The sequence below is a fragment of the Polypterus senegalus genome, chromosome 1, assembly GCF_016835505.1.
Source record: "Polypterus senegalus isolate Bchr_013 chromosome 1, ASM1683550v1, whole genome shotgun sequence".
In the NCBI taxonomy this organism is placed as follows: domain Eukaryota; kingdom Metazoa; phylum Chordata; class Cladistia; order Polypteriformes; family Polypteridae; genus Polypterus; species Polypterus senegalus.
In genome coordinates this window covers 75,080,008-75,100,874 of record NC_053154.1, presented here as the reverse complement: position 1 = coordinate 75,100,874, position 20,867 = coordinate 75,080,008, and the positions used below count along the sequence as shown (strand labels likewise).

The following is a 20,867-nucleotide window of genomic DNA, read 5'->3' as shown; positions in this document are numbered from 1 at the left end:
AAATAAACAACTTTATAGGTTTCCTTGGTCCCACTTTCTTGCTGTACAAGGCCGCAGTCACTCAACATGTCTCAGTTTAATAAACTTGCTGGAGGCTTTTCAATGTCTAAGCTTAGCTTGTCAGTATTTACATAAGGGTACATTGTCAAAAGCACCTATGTAAAGATTTAAAAAGAATCTCTACGTGCCATTGCACACATGGTCTTCATTACAACGACCAAACTGTAGAGTTTTAAACGAAAAAGCAATTGTAATTCACTTGAGCCAAGGATTAAAAGCTCAGTTACAAGACTATGGCTGAACTATTATTATTATTAACAAAGTATTAGCAGCAAGGCAGAGAAGACAAGAGAAACAAAAAACAAACTTTGAGAAAGTTAGGAACAAATATTTTATTTGATAAATTATATATGTAAAAAAAAAAAAAAAAACTCAATATATAAGCATTTTTCAATATTAGGTATAAGAACGCTTCATCTCAATCACTCAAAACAGATATTCTTATTTTTATATTTTCCTTTAGTTTAAGGCATTAAACACATTCTTTTTACAACAAATTTGGCCAAATTTGCTGTGGTTTTATTACAGAGAGATCAGTATGCTTACAGCATTAAGATTCTTTCTTAAATTAAACATTAATTCTGGAGTCAGGTGTGAATTTCTCATCTCACCCTTTGAAAGCACACAAACTGGAACCGATTCTGAAAATTCTCCAAGAGTAGTAGACTTCAGTCATCTTGCATTCTACTTCAGCTCTTTATTTTTAACATATAGAAATGCAAAGAAACAAATGGAGCAGTTGTAAACATGGTCCATGGAAATTCTACCAGCTTTATCTCAGATGTTCCCATAGGAAGAAAAAGTGGTTGATGGCTGCAGAGAATAAGTGAAAAACAAAATATCAACACACAAAATTTGCAGCTTGAGGTATCAGACTGATAAAACACTACAGACTCATTCTCATCCTTCACTACTACTAGGTAAAGGTGGTGCTAGCAGCATTCTGAGCAGGACCCACTATACTTTCTGCATCAATTCAACCAACCATCGTCTATCCCTTTTGTGAAATTCCAGGCTCTACAGGAGATAATTCCTCCAACACAGGTTCACCTTTATCCTACGGTCTGACCAGAAGTTAGCTTAGCCTTCAGCACCACCATCCAGTAGAAATTCTGCTGCACCATTTTGCTGCTTATCTCGCCATTTCTCTGCCTTCACCCATAAACAAGACTCCTGCTTACTTGATCTTCTCAATTTTGCAGCAGAACCACATTTACTTCACCTGCCCAGAAAAAGCTTATTTTCTTGGAGAGAGAACCATGAACTCAGAATCACCTCATTACTTTAAGCTTTAATGCAAAAAGCTATGGTGTGTGCCAGTAGATGAGGTTACTATCATTCATAAGATGCAGAAATGCCACACTCGAGCCCCCAAAGTGAGTTATCTCAAAGCTTCAATATTCCGGCCAGGAAACGCAATGTACTCTTGGTAGAGTAGAACGAACATAAAACTGATGGAATTCTCATTCTGCAAGAACAACTGTGTGTCTGCAATCATGCAGAACCTCACATAAGATACCACATTATATAATCATAAGCTCTCTAAGGGCCCACTAAATGTGTTGACAGTATTAGCAAACTCCCATGACTCCTCACATGTTGATGCAATGATGAAGCGGATCCACTGTTTTGGATAGTTTAACTATCAGGTGGAATCTCCCACCCAATTCAGGACAGGTTTATACATGAAGAGAAATATTTACAATCTAGCCTCGACTGAACTCTAGATAGATAGATACTCTATTTTAAAAAACGAGGACAACCTGAGGTGAATGTGTAGATTAGCAGACCAAAAAGGTGTGTGGACTAAGATGCCTACAAAAATAACTGGTACGTCTTGTAATTCTTTGCCAAGAACAGTCTGGGTGAAAGTGGGCCTACATTTTGGGAGTTGTCTATCAGTTCTTCAGAACCAACTTGAGGTCACCTGAAAGTGATACTTCATGAATCTCTGAACTCTTCATAAATCAGATACTGATGCTGCTACTATTGTACTCTCCAAATTATGTGATTATTTGCCTCACCACTGGCATCTAGTAGCTCCCTTTATCTACCAATCCATGCAGCCAACTCCATTACTGAGGTCTTAAATCAGCTCCATTAAGGCTCCTCATCTCTTCTCTGTCTCAAGATAGAGGAGAACCAAGTTTACTTTATGGAAAGCTCCAAACAGCTTCCAATCCACAATGTGCTACCAATATGCTGCCACTACCAGTCTGACTCTCCTCCTAACAGATGGTTGTTTATTACAATTCACTACAAAACTCGTCGACAGCACTATGTTTCTATACAACAATGTTTAGGAACTACAAAATCTGAACAAACTTAACATAAACAGCTGGGATGTGATGGGAGATTGGAAGAAGCAGAAACAAGCCTGTGAGGACAGATAGTAGTTGAGCTTGTTACTGAACCCAGCTCCCTGGAACTGTGAGGAAGCAGTGACAATCTTTATATTGCCATGCCCCATTACTTAGTGGTCTGTTACAACATCATGAACTACACTTTAAATTAATGAAAGACTTCTAGGAAGGGCAGAACAGTTGGAATAGTGGTTCCAGAAAGAGATTCAATTCCCATGGAACTCTTGTTCACTTGGATTTTCTCACACACTCCAATGATTTGCACTAACCGGCAACTCAAAATTGGGCTGGTGTCGGTGAACATTAGCAGCAGTATGGTCTGTAATTGAATGGTATACCCAGGGCAAAGGCTAGCATCTGACTTGTGCTTAATGCTCCTATGATAACTAATATAACTAATAACATTGTTTTTTTAAAAGAGAAATTGAGAACTGACTACAGTACATCAGATACAAACAAACTTCCCACAAAGTGCCTGCACACATTTCAAAGGAAATTTGGAAACTGAAATAACCAATTACACACCTCATTGATTAATCAGAAATCCAGTGCTTTTGGCTTTACTAAACAAAGATTGGTATGACAAAAAATTAAACACTGAACTGAGTAACTGCAGGTACAACAGGATAACTTACACATATGTGCACTGCTCCTAATTCAATGAAAACGTTTCTAACAAAAAATCTATTTAGCCACTTGTTTGATAAGATACATGACTGTCTTAGCATCACACCATTGTCAGTTCTTATAGGCTTGATATCCTTGTTTGTATGAGCTGCCTTCCTCAGTTGCCATCTAATGAATTTCAGTATGGAAATTCAAAGAGATACGAAACCACTCACCTTACTTTTCAAATTCAGCGCCTTCACTTGCTATACACCTCTTATGGATTTGTTGAGGTACAAGTACCACATTATGATTTGTCACAGATATGTACCATTACCTGAGAAAATGTGAGTCTGCTAGCCATTTCCAAAAAAAATATTTGGAAAGGACTGACCTTTTAATTACAAAAAGCCACAAAAATTGCCAATGCTTTGGCATGTAGATCTCAAAAGTAACAATTTCCACGTTTGGAAGAAACAAGTACTTCACTTTGTTTAGATAGTAGAAAGTCTCAACAGCCTCTTAATTAAAGAAAAACTTGTGGAGAGATCCATCTATCTTGCAGCATAAGGGATTGAATTTTGAGAACATTAAGAGAGGCATTTTACGGTCATATCCACATTAGCTCACAACACAGGTCCTGCATGTACACCCATAATTTGAATTCCATATATAAAAGACAAAATACCTTTCAGCTTAAAAGGAATCCTCTTCAATAATGTCATCAGCACTTCCTGAAATAGAGGCCGCTTCTATGAGGGGAAAAATAAAAATCAAACTGAGCATTGCAGCATTATATAAAAATAGATCAATACATCAAACTGCTGCTTGACACTTCTTTAGACTTTGTATTATTATATACAGGATACATTTCAATGAAAATGATTTTGATGGAAAATAATATTCTTAGTTGAATGGGACAGAAGAAAAGAACACCACATGGAAAAAATAAAAACCAGAAAGGTAAAATTCAGAGAAATGAAAGAAACACCCTTGTGTCAAAGCACATCAAATACTACAGTGACTTTCCCAATTACTCACTAGCAATTTCCACACTGTACTGTAGGAAAGGTGGCTTTGATTTAACACAGAGATTATTTTGCTATAAGAAATTTCAATTTGCCCCATTCATGGCCTAGTGAAGTTGAATATACAGTACATTATTTTCTACACATTTAATGAATTTAATGGTTGAATATCAAGTGTTAAAGGCGTCATGAATTTAGATGGGCTACATTTAGGTCTTTCTTGTGAGTTAATTCATTACACTCCAGTGGTACAGACTAATTTACAGCAGTGTGTGTTGTTCATGCTACAGCGCTATGTTCTTCATCATTATATATGTCATCTTAATCTTCACATTTACTTTCTAGTCCATGTGTGCTTAAGTTTTGTCCGAGTGGGTTACAATGGCTGTAACGGTTTGTTTATACCCAATATCTTAAGCAGAAGCCAGTTAGTTATTGCTGTCAAAGCAAATTATTGGCTGAGTAAAAATTTTGTGCTTCATTTTGGTTAATATTTCCATAAACTTATTTTCAATTAATTATAAACAGCTGCATTCTGCTTCTTTTACTTTTTGCTTTAACCACTTGCTAATTAAACATGTGATGCAAATAAAGGAACCACTTTAGTGTCAAGAGTGCTCAACATGCTTTGCCTACACATGAAAATGTAATAGTTTGTTATGAAATGGCACATGATGTATATATACTAGGGTTGTCAAATTTCCATCCATCCATTTTCTAACCCGCTGAATCCGAATACAGGGTCACGGGGGTCTGCTGGAGCCAATCCCAGACAACACAGGGCACAAGGCAGGAACCAATCCTGGGCAGGGTGCCAACCCACCGCAGGACACACACAAACACACCCACACACCAAGCACACACTAGGGCCAATTTAGAATCGCCAATCCACCTAACCGGCATGTCTTTGGACTGTGGGAGGAAACCCACGCAGACACGGGGAGAACATGCAAACTCCACGCAGGGAGGACCCGGGAAGCGAACCCGGGTCTCCTAACTGCGAGGCAGCAGCACTACCACTGCGCCACCGTGCCGCCCGGGTTGTCAAATTTAAAAATTAAAATTAAATTCTCTCGAAAATAAGTAAACTTTTAAATATCTTCGAACATACATTAAAAGGTTCTAAGTGCCACTACAAGTATGTTTGTATCCAAGATGCCTTTGTAAGCCTTGTTATTTTTTTATGCTTTTTTGCTTGAGGTGCGCTGCATGTAGCTCTTCTGACTTGTGCACTGATACATCTACACAAAAAGAGGATTTTTCTGTGCATGGAAAATGACAAGATTAGAGAAAACTGGAACACTTCATATGCTTGTAATGCATATACCTACACAAAATCCCTGCCGATTAGTTAAATATGTTAAACACATTGTAATGAATTTTAAGTATTCATTCCTCGTTGTTGGTTTTATCTGGCATACACTTTTATTAATATCAACTTAAGACTTCTGCTACTACATAAAAAATACACAACAAAATTTTAAAACAAATCGCACAAAGCAGAGATTATAGAGTATTAAGTGTGGAGAGCATCTGTAGTCAAAGAATAACACACAGGATTAAAAAAAGATTATTTTTCTAATTACAGATTCATCAAAAATATAACACATGTAACTTTAGTTGAAATTGTTCAATTTTCCACTGTTTTAGGAATTGTATGAAGCCAGCAGCCTCCAAAAGACATGTTGGTTGACGTAGCCTGGTATGCTTTCCTGACATGGAAAATGCAGTTTAAAATGGCAATCAGAAATATGGCAGTTATTTCCCATTATGTTTAATGAGAAAGGAAACCAGCTTTTGTTTGCTATGATGAATGCTTAACGGTTTTACAATATCAAATCAGGCTTTTCAGGTTCAAAAATAAAACAGAACAGGATCAAAACAATACTTTTAGGGTGCAGCAGAAGGCTTTAGAATGTGTTGTTAGTACACCCGTTACTCAAAAAGCAGAACAGTGCAGCAGAAAAATCTGTCCAAACTAACCGTTAAAAGTTGTAAAAATGCTGATTGAAATAATGTGCAAACTACAAAAGTACTGCAACACAGCGTGTGCGGGGTAACACAGTTGAAATTAGTCAAGCCAGTTTTTGCCTTCAAATACAGACCTCTTTTTCCTTAATATGAATTCAAAATTATCTTCAAAAAATTATGTTTGTTCTGACAGTGCAAGATATACATCATGGCAATGTTCATTTAGGTAATTCAAAGAATTTTAAAAACACACATATAATCAAGCAATATTTGAAATATTAATCTTAATTAGTTTGACTGCCCTACTAGGGCTCACCTTAAGGACTCCCCCAGTGATAAATGCTAAAAATGTACTGTTACATCTACGTTCTGCACATAACTTGAGTGTTCCCAGTCTTTCTCACTTGTATACCACATACATGCCATTGTGAGAATGCTCAAAAGGGGAAAACCCAATGAACAGGAAAATTTGAAATTTCAGAGACAAATGTTAATTCAAAGCTCTTATGTGATTCCCTACACAAACAAAAACCATGCAAACACCATTAAATCATACTTTTGTGCAAAAATGTCTAAATGTTATCTTTACCTTTATTCTCAAAATGAATGATTTTAGGGTCAATATGAAGGCCCTCTATTTTGCAGGACCTCTCTTGGTACGAATCACTACATAAAGGCTGGATCATCTTACTGTTACATTCTGCAGAGTGATGTTCTCTAGTTAAATAAGTCTCCTCAGCGGCGTGAAGATTTTCTACATTGTTCTGCATGTGATAAACAGTAGCCTCTTCTGCTATTAAAACAGAGTCCTTTGTTTTCTTCTGTATAGTAATGAGCTCCTCTGTGTCTTTCATCAGCACACACTTACAGTTTTGTTCTGTAATTTCTGAACTTTTCTCTTTCATGGAGACATGCTGGCTATGTTCTGTATCACCATCTTGGTTACAATAACAAATATTCTTTGATTTTAGAATTTGTTGAGGATTAGAGATGCACATAGACTCTTCTTCCAACTCACACTGAAGTACTGTTATAGGAAGGTCATTTTCCTTTAACAGGCAACGCAACTGAGAAAAGTCAAATGTTTTCTCACATTCTGCATTGCTAACATCGTGATCCGGGTAGACATTCTCTGCTTTACATTTATACTCGGATTGACAAATAAGCTTTTTTTCAGTAGAACTCAATGAATCTGAGGAATTCCCACTGATTGTTCTAGTAGTGGATGAGAAAGCAGAACTTTGCTCATCTACTGAAGAGCTCATTGAGGAGGATAGAGGTAAATCACTAGAGTCAGACAGGTAATAAAAACAACCTCTGGGTGAATACACACTGCTGTCATCAGAGAAGGACTGTGTCTCGGAGGTTGCTGAAGTGGTGCTGAGGTCAGAATGCAACTCCGAAGATGAGCCAGACTGTTCCTTGGAAGAACTGAAGAATACAGAATCCTCTACTGATGTGGAAGCTGAAGTAGAGAGGGAGGGATCTGATGAATCCATCAGTGAGAAACTCTGAGTAGACACATTTTGGCTATGTTTGGCCTCACATTTACATTCATTCCATTTTTCACTGCCCTTTTCTCCAATGATCACACTTGGACATTTAAGTTCTGTATATTCCAATGTAGGCATGCAGCTAATGCAAATACACGGAGATGTACACAATTTTTTTGCAGGACCAGGTATCTGATCCTTAGTAGCAGGTGCTGGTAAACAGAAAGTCTCCACTTGTAAACCACACTTGCTGGATTCCTCTTTTGAACTCTCATAGCTAACATTACTCATACTTGTTAAGCTGTAAGTAGTATAAATTGAGGATGACAGTTCTTCTACTTCCATGCGCATCACCTCTTTTCCAAGTGGGCTAGAAAAAAAAAGTTGCTTGTGTTGCCTTCTACTCTGCTTGCTTTGATTTGGTCCTCCTTAAAGCCAGTATACAAAATTAATCAATGAGCAGAAAATGGATTCTTTCAGATCAGTAAGCTACATAAATAAAGCTGCAAACAAATGAATTGGTACCAATAACAAACAAACATTTTCATATAAAATTATGAAAACCTGAATAGGAACCAGTTGTTCAAGATGTTCAAGACAATAACTGTAGATGGCACTTCAATGAGATCCAAGCTAATGAGTGATGGGACAATACACAATACAGCATGACCACCTCAGAAAAGCTAACTTCCAGTTTAAATTTTTCCATAGAATATAATCCATCCTAGACCTCGCACTGTAAAAAAAAAAAAAAAGTCTTGACAAGTTCCCTTATTGAACTGTTTGTTTTTCCCCCTGTCTGTTATTTGTATTTCTATGTTCTCTGCTTGATTTTCATTTTTCTTTGTATTTCTCACTTTAATTTCTTTTGATATGTCTACTTTGTATTTATCCTCATGCCAAATTACAATGTTCACGTTTGAAACTGTTGCAGCCACAGAACATGTCAAGGCAGAAGTAATGGGGTTGGTGGAGGCTGTAGGGTTTTTTCTAATTATTACTTTAAAGCTCTTAGATTTTGCAGTCCTCATTTTTGTATTTCAAATTAACCACGTTTATATTAAAGGTCAGAACGAAAAGGTTATTACTAAAGTGATTATTATTATTTATATACCTTTAATGTTTATTTTTACAATTCTGTATGCTCAAATTATTTCAATAAAAGCATAAAAATCCAAATAAATGAACTTATCCTTGTAACATGTTTCAGCTAAGGTATGTAGGGATAAGTGATATTATTCTAGGGCTTTAATCACTATCATGCTTGAAACACTCCTATACAGTCATGGCCGAAATTATCAGTACCCCTGGAATTTTCCAAGAAAATGCACCATTTCTCCCAGAAAATTGTTGCACTTACAAATGTTTTGATATACACATGTTTATTTCCTTCATGTGCATTGGAACCACAAAAAAAACATTAAAAAGCCAAATCCAACATAATTTCACACAAAACTCAAAAACCAGGCTGGACAAAATTATTGGCACCCTCAACTTAATATTTGGTTGCACGCCCTTTGGAAAAAATAACTGAAATCAAGGGCTTCCTATAATCATCAACAAACTTGTTACACCTCTCAACTGGCATTTCCGACCACTCTTCTTTTGCAAACTGCTCAAGGTCTCTCAGATTTGAAGGGCGCCTTCTCCCAACAGCAATTTTGAGATTTCTCCATAAGTGTTCAATCGGATTTAGATCTGGACTCATTGCTGGCCACTTCAGAACTCTCCAGGCGCTTTGTCCTCAACCATTTCTGGGTGCTTTTAGAAGTATGTTTGGGGTCATTGTCCTGCTGTAACACCCATGACCCCTGACGCAGACCGAGCTTTCTGACACTGGGCCCTACATTGCGCCCCAATATCTTTTGGTAGTCTTCAGATTTCATGATGCTTTGCACACAGTCAAGGCATCCAGTGCCAGAGGCAGCAAAACATCCCCAAAACATCTAAGAACCTCCACCATGTTTGACTGTAGGTACTGTGTTCTTTTCTTCGTAGGCCTCATTCCATTTTCTGTAAACAGTAGAATGATGAGCTTTACCAAAAAGCTCTACCTTGGTCTCATCTGTCCACAACACGTTCGCCCCGAAAAAGGATTTTGGCTTGCTCAAGTGCATTTTGGCAAACTCCAGTCTGGCTTTTTTATGTTTCTGTGTCAGCAGTGGGGTCCCTCCTGGCTCTCCTGCCATAGCGTTTCATTTCGTTCAGATGTCGACAGAGATAGTTCAAGCGGACACTGTTGCACCCTGAGTCTGCAGAACAGCTTGAATATGTTTTGAAGTTGATTGGGGCTGTTTATCCATCACTCGGACTATCCTTCATTGCAGTCTTTTATCAATTTTTCTCTTCCGTCCACGTCCAGGGAGATTAACTACAGTGCCATGTGTTGTGAATGTCTTGATTATGTTGCGCACAGTGGACAAAGGAACATTAAGATCTCGGAAGATGGACTTGTAGCCTTGAGATTGTTGATTTTTCCTCAATTTTTGTTCTCAAGTCCTCAGACAATTCTCTGCTCTTCTTTCTGTTCTCCATACTTAGTGTGGCACACTCAGACACACAACAGAAAGGTTGAGTCAACTTTTCTCCATTTTAACTGGCTTCAGGTGTGATTGCTATATTGCCAGCACCTGTTTCTTGTCACAGGTGAGTTCAAATGAGTATCATATGCTTGAAATAAAACGATTTGCCCACAATTTTGAAAAGGTGCCAATAATTTTGTCCGGCCCATTTTTGGAGTTCTGTGTGACATGATGTCAGATTTGGCTTTTTTCTCTGTTTTTTTGTGTTGTTCCAATGCACATAAAGGAAATAAACATGTGTATACCAAAACATTTGTAATTGCAACAGTTTTCTGGGAGAAATGGTGCATTGTCTTGGAAAATTCCAGGGGTGCCAATAATTTCGGCCATGACTGTAGTTGCTACAGCACATTTTATTGTTTTATAAATAAACAACTTAAATTTGTCAGTTATAAATTAGGTGAAAACATTGGAGCAATGAGTACAAAAAATAAATGAAGTAGTACTGTAAGATTTAAAAAAACATTCTCTTAAACCAGCAACAATCGCAGAGTCACTAAATCTGAAATACTGTCAACCTACAGGAGGAAACATTGACTGAAGAGTTATAGATCAAGAATCAAGAAATCGTGAAATTGAATCATTACAAATAACATAAACATTCCCACAAAGGGAGGTATACATGGTTTATACAAGAAACTCTTTACCTGAAAGACTAATGCAAGACAAACTCAACTCTGAGGCCATTTCTCTAACATCATCCTGCAGGAAGAGAGAAAATGTATAAATCTAAGATTTTTCTAAATCTAAAGTAACATTTATTTTTTTCTGGTTTACACACTAACTTTTGTTAAAGTTCACAAATATTCCATTTATGCTAATGACAATACTAAAAGTAATACCCACTGCATAATTATCTTAGTTCAAACTAATTTACAATATATAAATTGCATATATGCACACTTTCCTTTATTAGTAGATGTTACTTTGCGCTTTAACTGTATTTCTAAATGTGTACAAGTTTGTTCAGTGGGAACTGTGCAAATGTATTTATAAATACAACAGGATAATGAAGGTTGGGTATCTTCTCTTCTTCCTTTATATCTGAAGTGACAATTATGTCACTTTATAGGAGTAATATGGCAGTAATATGCCTTTATACTATACCAGAGGAACATAAGGAAACCTTGAAGGAATTGCTTCTCTCAAACTTCCTTAGTTTCCTTTTTAGTCATAGATTGAAGTTCATCATTAGAATATTGCAAAAATTTTGTCAAGAACAGGCCATTCAGTTCAACAAAGTTCACCAATCCAATCCACGTAATTCCTCCAACACAATATCAATCCTAACACAACCACAATGTTTAGACTCAATTGTCTGTTGCAGGAACACTGTCAGTTTGAACTGATATGCTATAGAAAATTGTTTATTTTGATGGTAAACATCTGAGAAGAAAACCTTTACAGTTCTTAGTTGAGTATTTGCATACACAGAGCACAGATGTTGAATGTTTGCTAAAAAGTGTGCTTGTTTCAAATATTTCTATAATTAAATTTACTTAAAATAACCCCCAGTTCACAGGTTTAATGGGTGGAGTGGTGGCTCTGAGGCTAAGAATCTGAGCTGGTAATCTGGAAGGTTCGAAACCAAGTTACGGCCAAAAGGGGATCCTACTCAGCTGGGACCTTGAACAAAGCCCTTAACACTAGAATTACCAGAGCCTACGAAAAAACTCGTAAATCCATCCCACCTTAAATTGCTTCTTAAATCCCTTCACAGTTCTCCGCCAGCGTCCTTTGTCCTTTAAATGTGCTGATAAAGAGAAGCTAGAAGGAGCCGGCTATTCCATCTCCCCACCAACTTAGAACGTGCATGAACTTCTCCCAGCTCATGCCTTGATTGAGTATCTGGGAGTGAAGTGGAGTTTTAGAGTGGAAATAATAGATCATTATTTGGAACACGCGCATTTCATGTCTGTTCCGTTTCTACAGTCATCTATGTAAACACATTGTTAAAACAGAAACGTTTTTTATATTCTAGTAGTAGATGATAAAATGTAGGCATAAACTATATAATGTATGAAGCCTCAAGTCGAAATAAACATTTTCACAAAAGGTACAAATATAACACAACAATTACGCTTTTATTCCAAAATATAACTGCAGAAACAAAAAGCCGCCTTAACATGCGACATTGACACCTGTTTATTATGGCTGCCTCCGTGGCACAATAGAATCAGCTGCTGACTAGGAATCAAAAGGTTGCGGGTTCGATCCTTCACCACTCTGTTTTGAGAAGTAAACTGCTCTTAGTCTTACTATTTTAGAATAAAAACATGCAGTTGATTTCAGTCTGTACCAGCTGGTGTAATTTATGATCCTTGTAAAGGTTAGGTTTTTTTTGTTTTTTTTTTAAATTCACTTTTCATTCTCTCAGTCACGTTCAGAATCAATCCATACAACCCCATCTGACACGGCTGTTTTCACATAAAGACAAAGGATTTAAGGTGGGACGGATTTATGAGTTTTTTCGTAGGCTCTGGTAATTCTAGTGTTAACCTGCAATTGCTCAAGGAGCGCTATACAATGTGTCACCCTGCGCTCTGACCCCTAGGGGTATGCGAAAAATTAGAAATTCCCAATACAAGCAATTTTATAAGGGAAAAAAAAACTCAAATATTACATGTAAGGGGGCTTTTTTTGGTTAACTAGCAGGAAATAAAATGCTCAAAGATCTGCAGATGTCAGAAACTTGAAATGCTGGGCTATAGTGTAGGCAGGTCTTATTTTTACATCATCCATAACTACCATTAAAGGTTTTAACACTCTTTACGACAGTAAGCACTGTTTTTGGTTCCTTTTTAAAATTTTAGATAGCAAATAGGGGGGAGGGTGCTTTGACTGTTTAGAAAATTACCAGCAATTTAAATATTACTAATACGAAAAAAACTCTGTAATAAACTAGAAGAATTTTGAAAGGCAAAACGTACCATTTAAGAATACAGAATAAACCTTACCATCATTTTCTGCAGAGAAACAGAACTTGCATCTGCCTTTTCTTCAACACCAGTCCTGTCTCCTGGTGGGCACTCTTGACGGGCTGCATGGCCTAATCGGATTAGCTCCTCTCCGATATCCAGTTTCTATGGAACATGTACAAAGAAGCAAATCCTTTCCAAGCAGTGGAATCATCACAATATTGCACATTTTAATTTATACTGCATGATTATTATAGTTATTCTGAATTTAATCTTAAATTATTTATACAAAAATGTATAAATGGTGAAGTTCAGATTTTTTTCATATGCTTACACTCTGTATAGGAATTAACACACTGCCTAAAAATAGTAACCTCATTCTAAATCTTAATTATAACTGGTTAACTTCATTTTTTGCATTAAAGTTTAATTGTAAGGTAATCTTAATTGCATTTGGAGGGAAATGAAATGTTGCTACAGTGCATAAGAAGTTGCAATTATTTTATCCATGATGTTTGGAGTTACTGACAGAACACACTAAGCTGTCCAGGAAAAAAGCATATACATATAAAATACATTGTCTAACTTTTCAAAAGTTAACATTTGTTAAAAATTACATACTTTTTCATTACTGGAGTCATACAGTTGAATAAAAGGCCATGGAAACATCCCACTCTGAGAGTAGCTACAAAGCTTGGCTACAAGTGGTTTCCATTTAGCACAATGGGTCAAACTCTCAAAATCATCTAGGGCTTGAAGAGTCCAGTTCTCACCTGAATGGGGTGGGGTGGGAGAAACAAAACAAACGTTTTTACCATGGGAAGCACACAAGAGTGTCAAAAGAGATAGTCAAAGATATACAGACCTATTTGGAATTTTATAACCTGTGAATTTTGACGGGAGGTAAGGTATTACTTTATACATTTGCAATATTTGTACAAAGCGGTGTATTTTAATTTTATTCTACAAGTTTGATTTCAATGAAATTACATTTATAAATGTTAATTTGTAAAACTGTATGCAGTGTAGGTAAATTTACCTGATATGGGAATTTTCTTTGACTTACTAATTTTACTTTACTGAACTTATCCCGTTCTTCAGCTACTTTCACACTGCAACTAAAAATGACCCAGTTCTTATTTTTGCTCATATCCGTTTTTTCTTTTTCGCTTGAATGTTCAAATTAATTTTGCAAATGACTGTTGTATGACACAACAAGTATGTAGAGAAATACATGCAGGGAACATTAAGGATATATAATAAACAAATGCATCAGGTAGATGTGACCTTATAGATAGCATGCTGGCTGCTACATTACTAATACTGCTATCAGTACAGGATTTCTATAAACCCATTAGCTCAGAATGGCAAGGAAGCAGTGGGTTGAAGATGTAGGGTGGGGAAAATTGGTTGCTTTGATTGCAATTATCATGGTTCTATCTGTACATACTGTAGAAACCTCTAGCTAGATACCAAAGAAGAATCAGGACTAGTGGGAGTGAGGTGCGAAGAGTTTTGATGCAAAAAAGTATTCTGACCATTTCAAACTGTCAAGGGGGATGTTCGACTAGTTATATGAACTTCTGTCCACAAGACCTTTAGAAAAAAAAAAAAAGAAAAAGCTTAAGGTGAGTCACTTCTTTAAAAAAAAAACAAACAAACAAACTGGGCTATACTGCCTGACGACAGTCACCAAGTCCACCGCCTTGCTTTTTTTCTGTAAGTATGCAGAGTCAGAACTGTCAGCTATCTTGATTTTCAACACTGAGATGTGATGGTCAGACATCAGTTGTACATCAGTAATGTACAACTTGTTGGAAAAGTATAAATTTACATTTCAAAACCAATCCGATCAATGTGTTTACATGCAGGTGACATTCAAGTTGCTGCACTGGATTTAGTAACATACATAAATGTGGCCTAAATCCGATATGAAAAAAAGCTGCAATTATATGCTTTTTTAGGTTGTTTGCTTCTTTTCTAAAAAGATCAGATCAGTGACAGGTTGAGGTTGGAAGTATACGGTGATACAGCGCATTGCTGTGCCCACCACATGGCAAACCAACCGGATTAGGACCCAAGTACAGCCATGCAATGGGTGACACCTCAGCATTCAAGTGTAAAAAAAAATACAATGCAGTGTCAGTGTGAACATAACCTTGAATAATCAAGTATATAAAAAACCAAAACAACTTTACCTAAAGGGCGTATTCCAGCTAAGCTGCACTCAATGGCTTGAAATGGCAAACTTAAAAAGTCACTCCTGCAACAGATAAATATCCCAGTGAGGATCATTGTGGTAAAACAGAGAATTAAAAAACAAGCCAGTCCTGGCTGCTGCACTATTCTCTGAAACAATCTCCAAATTCTCTGGCGGAATTCCCAGATATTCCCAGGGCAGCAGAGATGTACAATATCTACACAGTATGTCCAGAGTCCGTCACTGGGTCTTCTCCCAGTGAACCGTATCAGTTACAAACCCTAATGGATACACATTTCATTAAATACACAATCAACATCAACTGTCTTCTATAGATCTAGGTTGATATGTTCCAAAATAATTTAACTGGAAAGGGAAATACTTTCAATAAATAAAAACGGGTAAAAGTGGGAACACAGGGATTTAAATAAAATCAAATCACGTGACTGTTTATTCCATAGGGCAGCAGGCCAACTTGTCCACCATTCTCTCATTATGGAGGTTCACATATCTTATGGCATGTGTGACCTTCCAATATATTTAATGTACATGCAATAACTGTACCATGCAATACCTACTATAATTCACAAAACTGTTTAAAGTACATGTGCCTCTTGCAAAAAGACTGAACATGTTTATCATTTACTTTTAAAGAATAAAGTGCCATTTGCAATGCGGTGGTGTGCTGGGGAGGCAGCATAAAGGAGGATGTCTCACGCCTGGACAAACTTGTTAGGAAGGCAGGCTCTATTGCAGGAATAGAGCTGGACAGTTCAACATCTGTAGCAGAGTGACAGGCACTGAGCAGACTCCTGTCAATCATGGAGAATCCACTGCAACCACTGAACAGTGTCATCTCCAGGCAGAGAAGTAGCTTCAGTGACAGACTTGTCACTGTTTTGCTCTACTGACAGACTGAGGAAATCGTTCCTCCCCCACACTATGTGACTCTTCAATTCCACCCTGGGAAGTAAATGCTAACATTATTCAAAGTTACTGTCTGCTTTTACATGCATTTTTATTACTCTTTAATTTAATATTGTTTTTTGTATCAGTAACTGCTGCTGGATTATTTGAATGTCCCCATGGGATTAATAAAGCATCTATCTATCTATCTATCTAAAGGAGATCTCTCTTTCATGGTTAAAAAAAAAAAAATTCAAAAAATCAAGATAGACTGCAATCAAAAACACATATACATTGCAAAGAGATGAAACTTATTGTTGATGCTGCAAATTGACATTTTCCAGTAGTATAACTGTAGCAAACTAACCTCATTTACTATATACCATTCAGACTTGTAAATAATTGTGGATACTAGATTAAATTTGCTTAAAAAAAGGTTTTGCAAAAATAAAGTCCTACCTCAGACAGTGAATGCTCTCTGGAGGAATTGTACCATTGTCACCAAAATCTACAAAATATACATCCACAAATCCATTTTCTAGGAAGTCAACAACTCTTGCTCGGTGCCAAGATCCGTGGACCTCATATGGTGCAGCTACAATATCACCTACAGCAATATTCAATACTTTCTCCTAAAAAATAGAACAATGAATTAATCTTCTACATTCACATATATAGTTAGACTTTATCTCCCTATAGGACCCGGGATGGAAGTTTAGCTGATTTTCTTGCATTAAGCTCTTAAAATTAAGCAAATACTTTAGCAGTAAGTCACCTGGTGCATTGCCTTTTTTTAATGAGCATTTCAAAAGTAAGCCTGTGTATATACAGTAGTTTAACTGAAAGTCATTGCTCAGATAGTATCTGTCATCTAAGTGTTTGCCATCACTTTACTGCCAAGTATTAAGTTTTCTGTTTGCAGCAACTGAGTTTTCATCCAAAAACAGGTTTCTTTTCATTGCTGAGCTTCGGTTCACTAACTGAACAGCATGTGATATTGTATGAAAGGGAGGTAACTGGGCATTTGTTCAGTCAATGCTTAATACAATTATCTGTTTGGAACAGTGAGCTAGTCTAAATTTTTCACAATGTTATTCTAAGTAAATATTTTATACTGTATTTAGATAATTCGGTTATTCAAGTGGAATAGCCATGCCCTGTTAACATTTGAAGGCATTAAAGAACTCAATTTTAGCCAAATCCAGAGGATGTGCGAATAACCATTTGAAGGCATTAACACTAGAATTACCAGAGCCTACGAAAAAACTCGTAGATCCATCCCACCTTAAATCGCTTTTTAAATCCGTTCGCACCTCTCCGCCAGTGTCTTTTTTGTTTTCTAAATGTGCCGATAAAGACAACCTGCAGGCAGCCGGCTATTCCATCCCCCCACCTACTTGCATGAACTTCTCCCAGCTCGTGCCTTGATAGATTATCTGGGAGTGAAGTGGAGTTTTAGAGTGGAAATAATAGATCGTGTTCGGTTTGAAAGGTTTTTCAAATTCTAGTAGTAAATAACAAAATGTAGGCATAAACTATATAATGTATGCACATTAAATGAGCACCTGACACTGTACTCTCTTCCCTACATAAATAACATTCGAGCTATAGCACGTCTCCAAATAAATAACATTCGAGCTATAGAGCATCTTTATGTGAAAACAGCAGTGTCAGATGGGGAGGGGGCGGATCGTGAACGCGACTGAGAGAATGAAACCGAATTTAAAAAAAAAAAAAACCCTAACCTTTACAATTATCATACATCTGCACTGGCTGTTACAGACTGACTGAAATCAAAATTATGTTTTTATTCTAAAAATAGTACAGTACATGCAATATTATTTGAAAACTAACACTGTCAGATCAGGTTTGAATACATGCTGGTGCTGTTCGCGAGGCTTATTCAGTGAAGCAGTTTCAACACACAGTACATGCAATATTATTTGAAAACGAACAGCGTCAGATCGGGAGTATATTCTGACTGTTCGTTTTTAAATTATATTGCATTAGTGCGATGATGTTTTCACATATATTGTCTTTTTCTTTCATCTTACGGTTTGTAATCAGTGACCGCGTGGTTTTTTTCCCCCCCGATCCTGCCAGTCCCCACACGTTGCTGTATGGGGGTGTTTCTTTTGTACTCCAGGACATGCAGAGGACAGAACAGTACAGAGCAGTAAGTTCAGCGCTATATGCAATCAGACAGACAAACAGAGAAGTCACTAGATATATAAATAAACAGGAAAGGCACTGTATCTATACTAATAAAAGGCAAAGCCCTCTCTGATTGACTCATTACTAATTCTCCAACTTCCCGTGTAGGTAGAAGGCTGAAATTTGGCAGGCTCATTCCTTACATCTTACTTACAAAAGTTAGGCATGTCTCATTTTGAAATTCTATGCGTAACAGTCATAACTGGAACCTTCTTTCGTACATATATACGGCCATAGCCTCCAGCTCGGTTGCTGTGAGAGGCGGAGTTGCATCCCGCATCATCACGCCTCCCACGTAATTGAGTGCCTGCCTATAAAAGGCCGTCCGTTGGCAGCAATCCAATAGACACGCTGCCGCTAAATATTCGCGGGTGAAGGACTGTGCTTATGCAAACGAAGATGAGATAGTCATGGATGGACTAGTGTTTGGCACAAACTCAGCGAAAGTGCGAGAGAAACTTTTAAGTGCCGGGTCTTAGCTAACATTAAATAAAGCCTTGGACATCGCAAGATCGCATGAGATACCACAAACACAGCTGAGAAACTTCGATGCATGTACTCCGAGCATTACACAATTGAGAAGACAGCAAAAGAATATGAAGCGAGTGACACAAACAAGCATATTCATAAGTGCAGATACTGCGGAAACAAAGCACGGTGTAAACCGTAAGTTTAAATTAAGTTTATAGACATGCTGCCGCTGCAGTTTGTCATGTCTACGACAAATACGATATTCGCAAGATACAAGTTTAATGAGAAGACGCGGGGTATAAACGAGACTTTGGATCACTTTGTAACAGAGTTAAAATTGCTGTAACGGAGTTAAACTTGCTGGTGAAGGACTGCGCTTATGCAAACGAATAGGAAAGCAAGGTGTAAAGCTTAACTTTAAATTAAGTTCATAGACACGCTGCCGCTGGCATTTGTCATGCCTAAGACGAATACGATATTCGCGAGATACAAGTTTACTGAGAGGACGCAGGGTATAAACGAGACTTTTGATCACTTTGTAACCGAGTTAAAATTGCTGGTGAAGGACTGTGCTTATGCAAACGAAGATGAGATGGTCAGAGATAGAATACTGTTTGGCACAAACTCTGCAAAAGTACGAGAGAAACTTTTAAGTGCCGGGTCTGAGCTAACATTAAATAATTGCTGGTGAAGGACTGTGCTTATGCAAACGAATAGAAAGCAAATGTTACGTTATTTTTTAAATGTTTCCTTTTCTTTTTCATAACTTCTTTAACACACTTCTTCTCCGCTGCGAAGCGCGGGTATTTTGCTAGTAATCTATACTAATAAAAGGCAAAAACCTCACTGACTCACTGATTGACTGACTGACTGACTGACTCACTCACTCACTCATCACTAATTCTCCAACTCCCCGTGTAGGTAGAAGGCTGAAATTTGGCAGGCTCATTCCTTACAGCTTACTTACAAAAGTTGGGCAGATTTCATTTCGAAATTCTACGCGTAATGGTCATAACTGGAAGCTATTTTTCTGCATACGCTGTAATGGAGTTCAGCTGGAAAGCCGTGGGGGGCGGAGTTTCTTCTGACATCATCACGCCTCCCACGTAATCACGTGAACTGACTGTCAACGCACTACGTAGAAAACCAGGAAGAGCTCCAAAACGCGCTGAAGAAAACATGCAGTATATAATTGAGAAGGCAGCTAAACAATAAGAAGCGAGCGAGTGACATATACACTGAATCCTCCAGGCACTACTTACAAAAGGTTACATTGACAATCGCACAGATGAGAAGCTTCGATGCATGTGCTCCATAACGCATTAAAAAAAGGTTACATTGGGGAACTTGTGTCAATGCATGATTTCCTGGTACACCAATTACATTGATCAGCGCTTCCCAAAACCTGACGGACATAACTAGAACCTTCTTTCCTATACAGTACTGTATACGGCCATAGCGGGCAGCTCGCTCGCCGTGGGAGGCGTGGCGGCTGAAGGAATGTGCTTAGCATATTCATAAGTAAGGCTGCTGCGCAACTCAGCACGCCTCGACAATCGCACAGATGAGAAGCTTGATGCATGTGCTCCATAACGCATTAAAAAAAATAATGCATTTAATCACAGTTTCAATTCCAAGCAAAGGGGAACTTGTGTCAATGCATGATTTCCTGGTACACCGATTACATTGATCAGCGCTTCCCAAAACCTGAGTATATAAAGACGGCGTTGGAATATTTCGGAATATATAATATAAGCGCTGGATAGTCGTTGCATTACCAGTTCTGCTAGAAGTCCTGATAACGGCGATCCCATTGGCATGCCTTCTTTCGAGTATAGTATTTGCCTGGTAATGCAACGATTTGAAAACATGGCTCTCTCTCTGTTCACACCCAAAATCTGGATACGCTATGTGGACGACACATTCATCATAATAAAAAAAAAAAAGATCAGCTGTATGAATTCTACAAGCACATCAACTCAATATTCCCGGCAATCCAATTCACAATGGAGAAAGAAATTAACCGACACATCAGCTTCCTGGACATCTACATTG

At 37.5% G+C, this 20,867-nt stretch overlaps 1 protein-coding gene across 3 annotated transcripts in view; it reads right to left on the bottom strand.

Annotated features, from left to right (window-relative positions):
- Positions 1 to 415: 415 nt before the first annotated feature.
- Positions 416 to 20,867, bottom strand: part of tdrkh (tudor and KH domain containing) — a 66,862-nt gene continuing 46,410 nt past the window's right edge. Inside the window, exons 9-16 of one of the 3 annotated variants that reach the window (XM_039750836.1) lie at positions 16,587 to 16,759; positions 15,220 to 15,284; positions 13,643 to 13,794; positions 13,061 to 13,186; positions 10,751 to 10,805; positions 6,618 to 7,949; positions 3,718 to 3,781; positions 416 to 873 (exon numbers count right to left, since the gene is read on the bottom strand). In XM_039750836.1, coding sequence (XP_039606770.1) covers positions 3,726 to 3,781; positions 6,618 to 7,949; positions 10,751 to 10,805; positions 13,061 to 13,186; positions 13,643 to 13,794; positions 15,220 to 15,284; positions 16,587 to 16,759 — 1,959 coding nt within the window. In that variant the 3' untranslated portion in view covers positions 416 to 873; positions 3,718 to 3,725. The remainder of the gene's footprint in view (positions 874 to 3,717; positions 3,782 to 6,617; positions 7,950 to 10,750; positions 10,806 to 13,060; positions 13,187 to 13,642; positions 13,795 to 15,219; positions 15,285 to 16,586; positions 16,760 to 20,867) is intronic. The other 2 variants (XM_039750828.1, XM_039750844.1) reach the window with 2 other exon arrangements.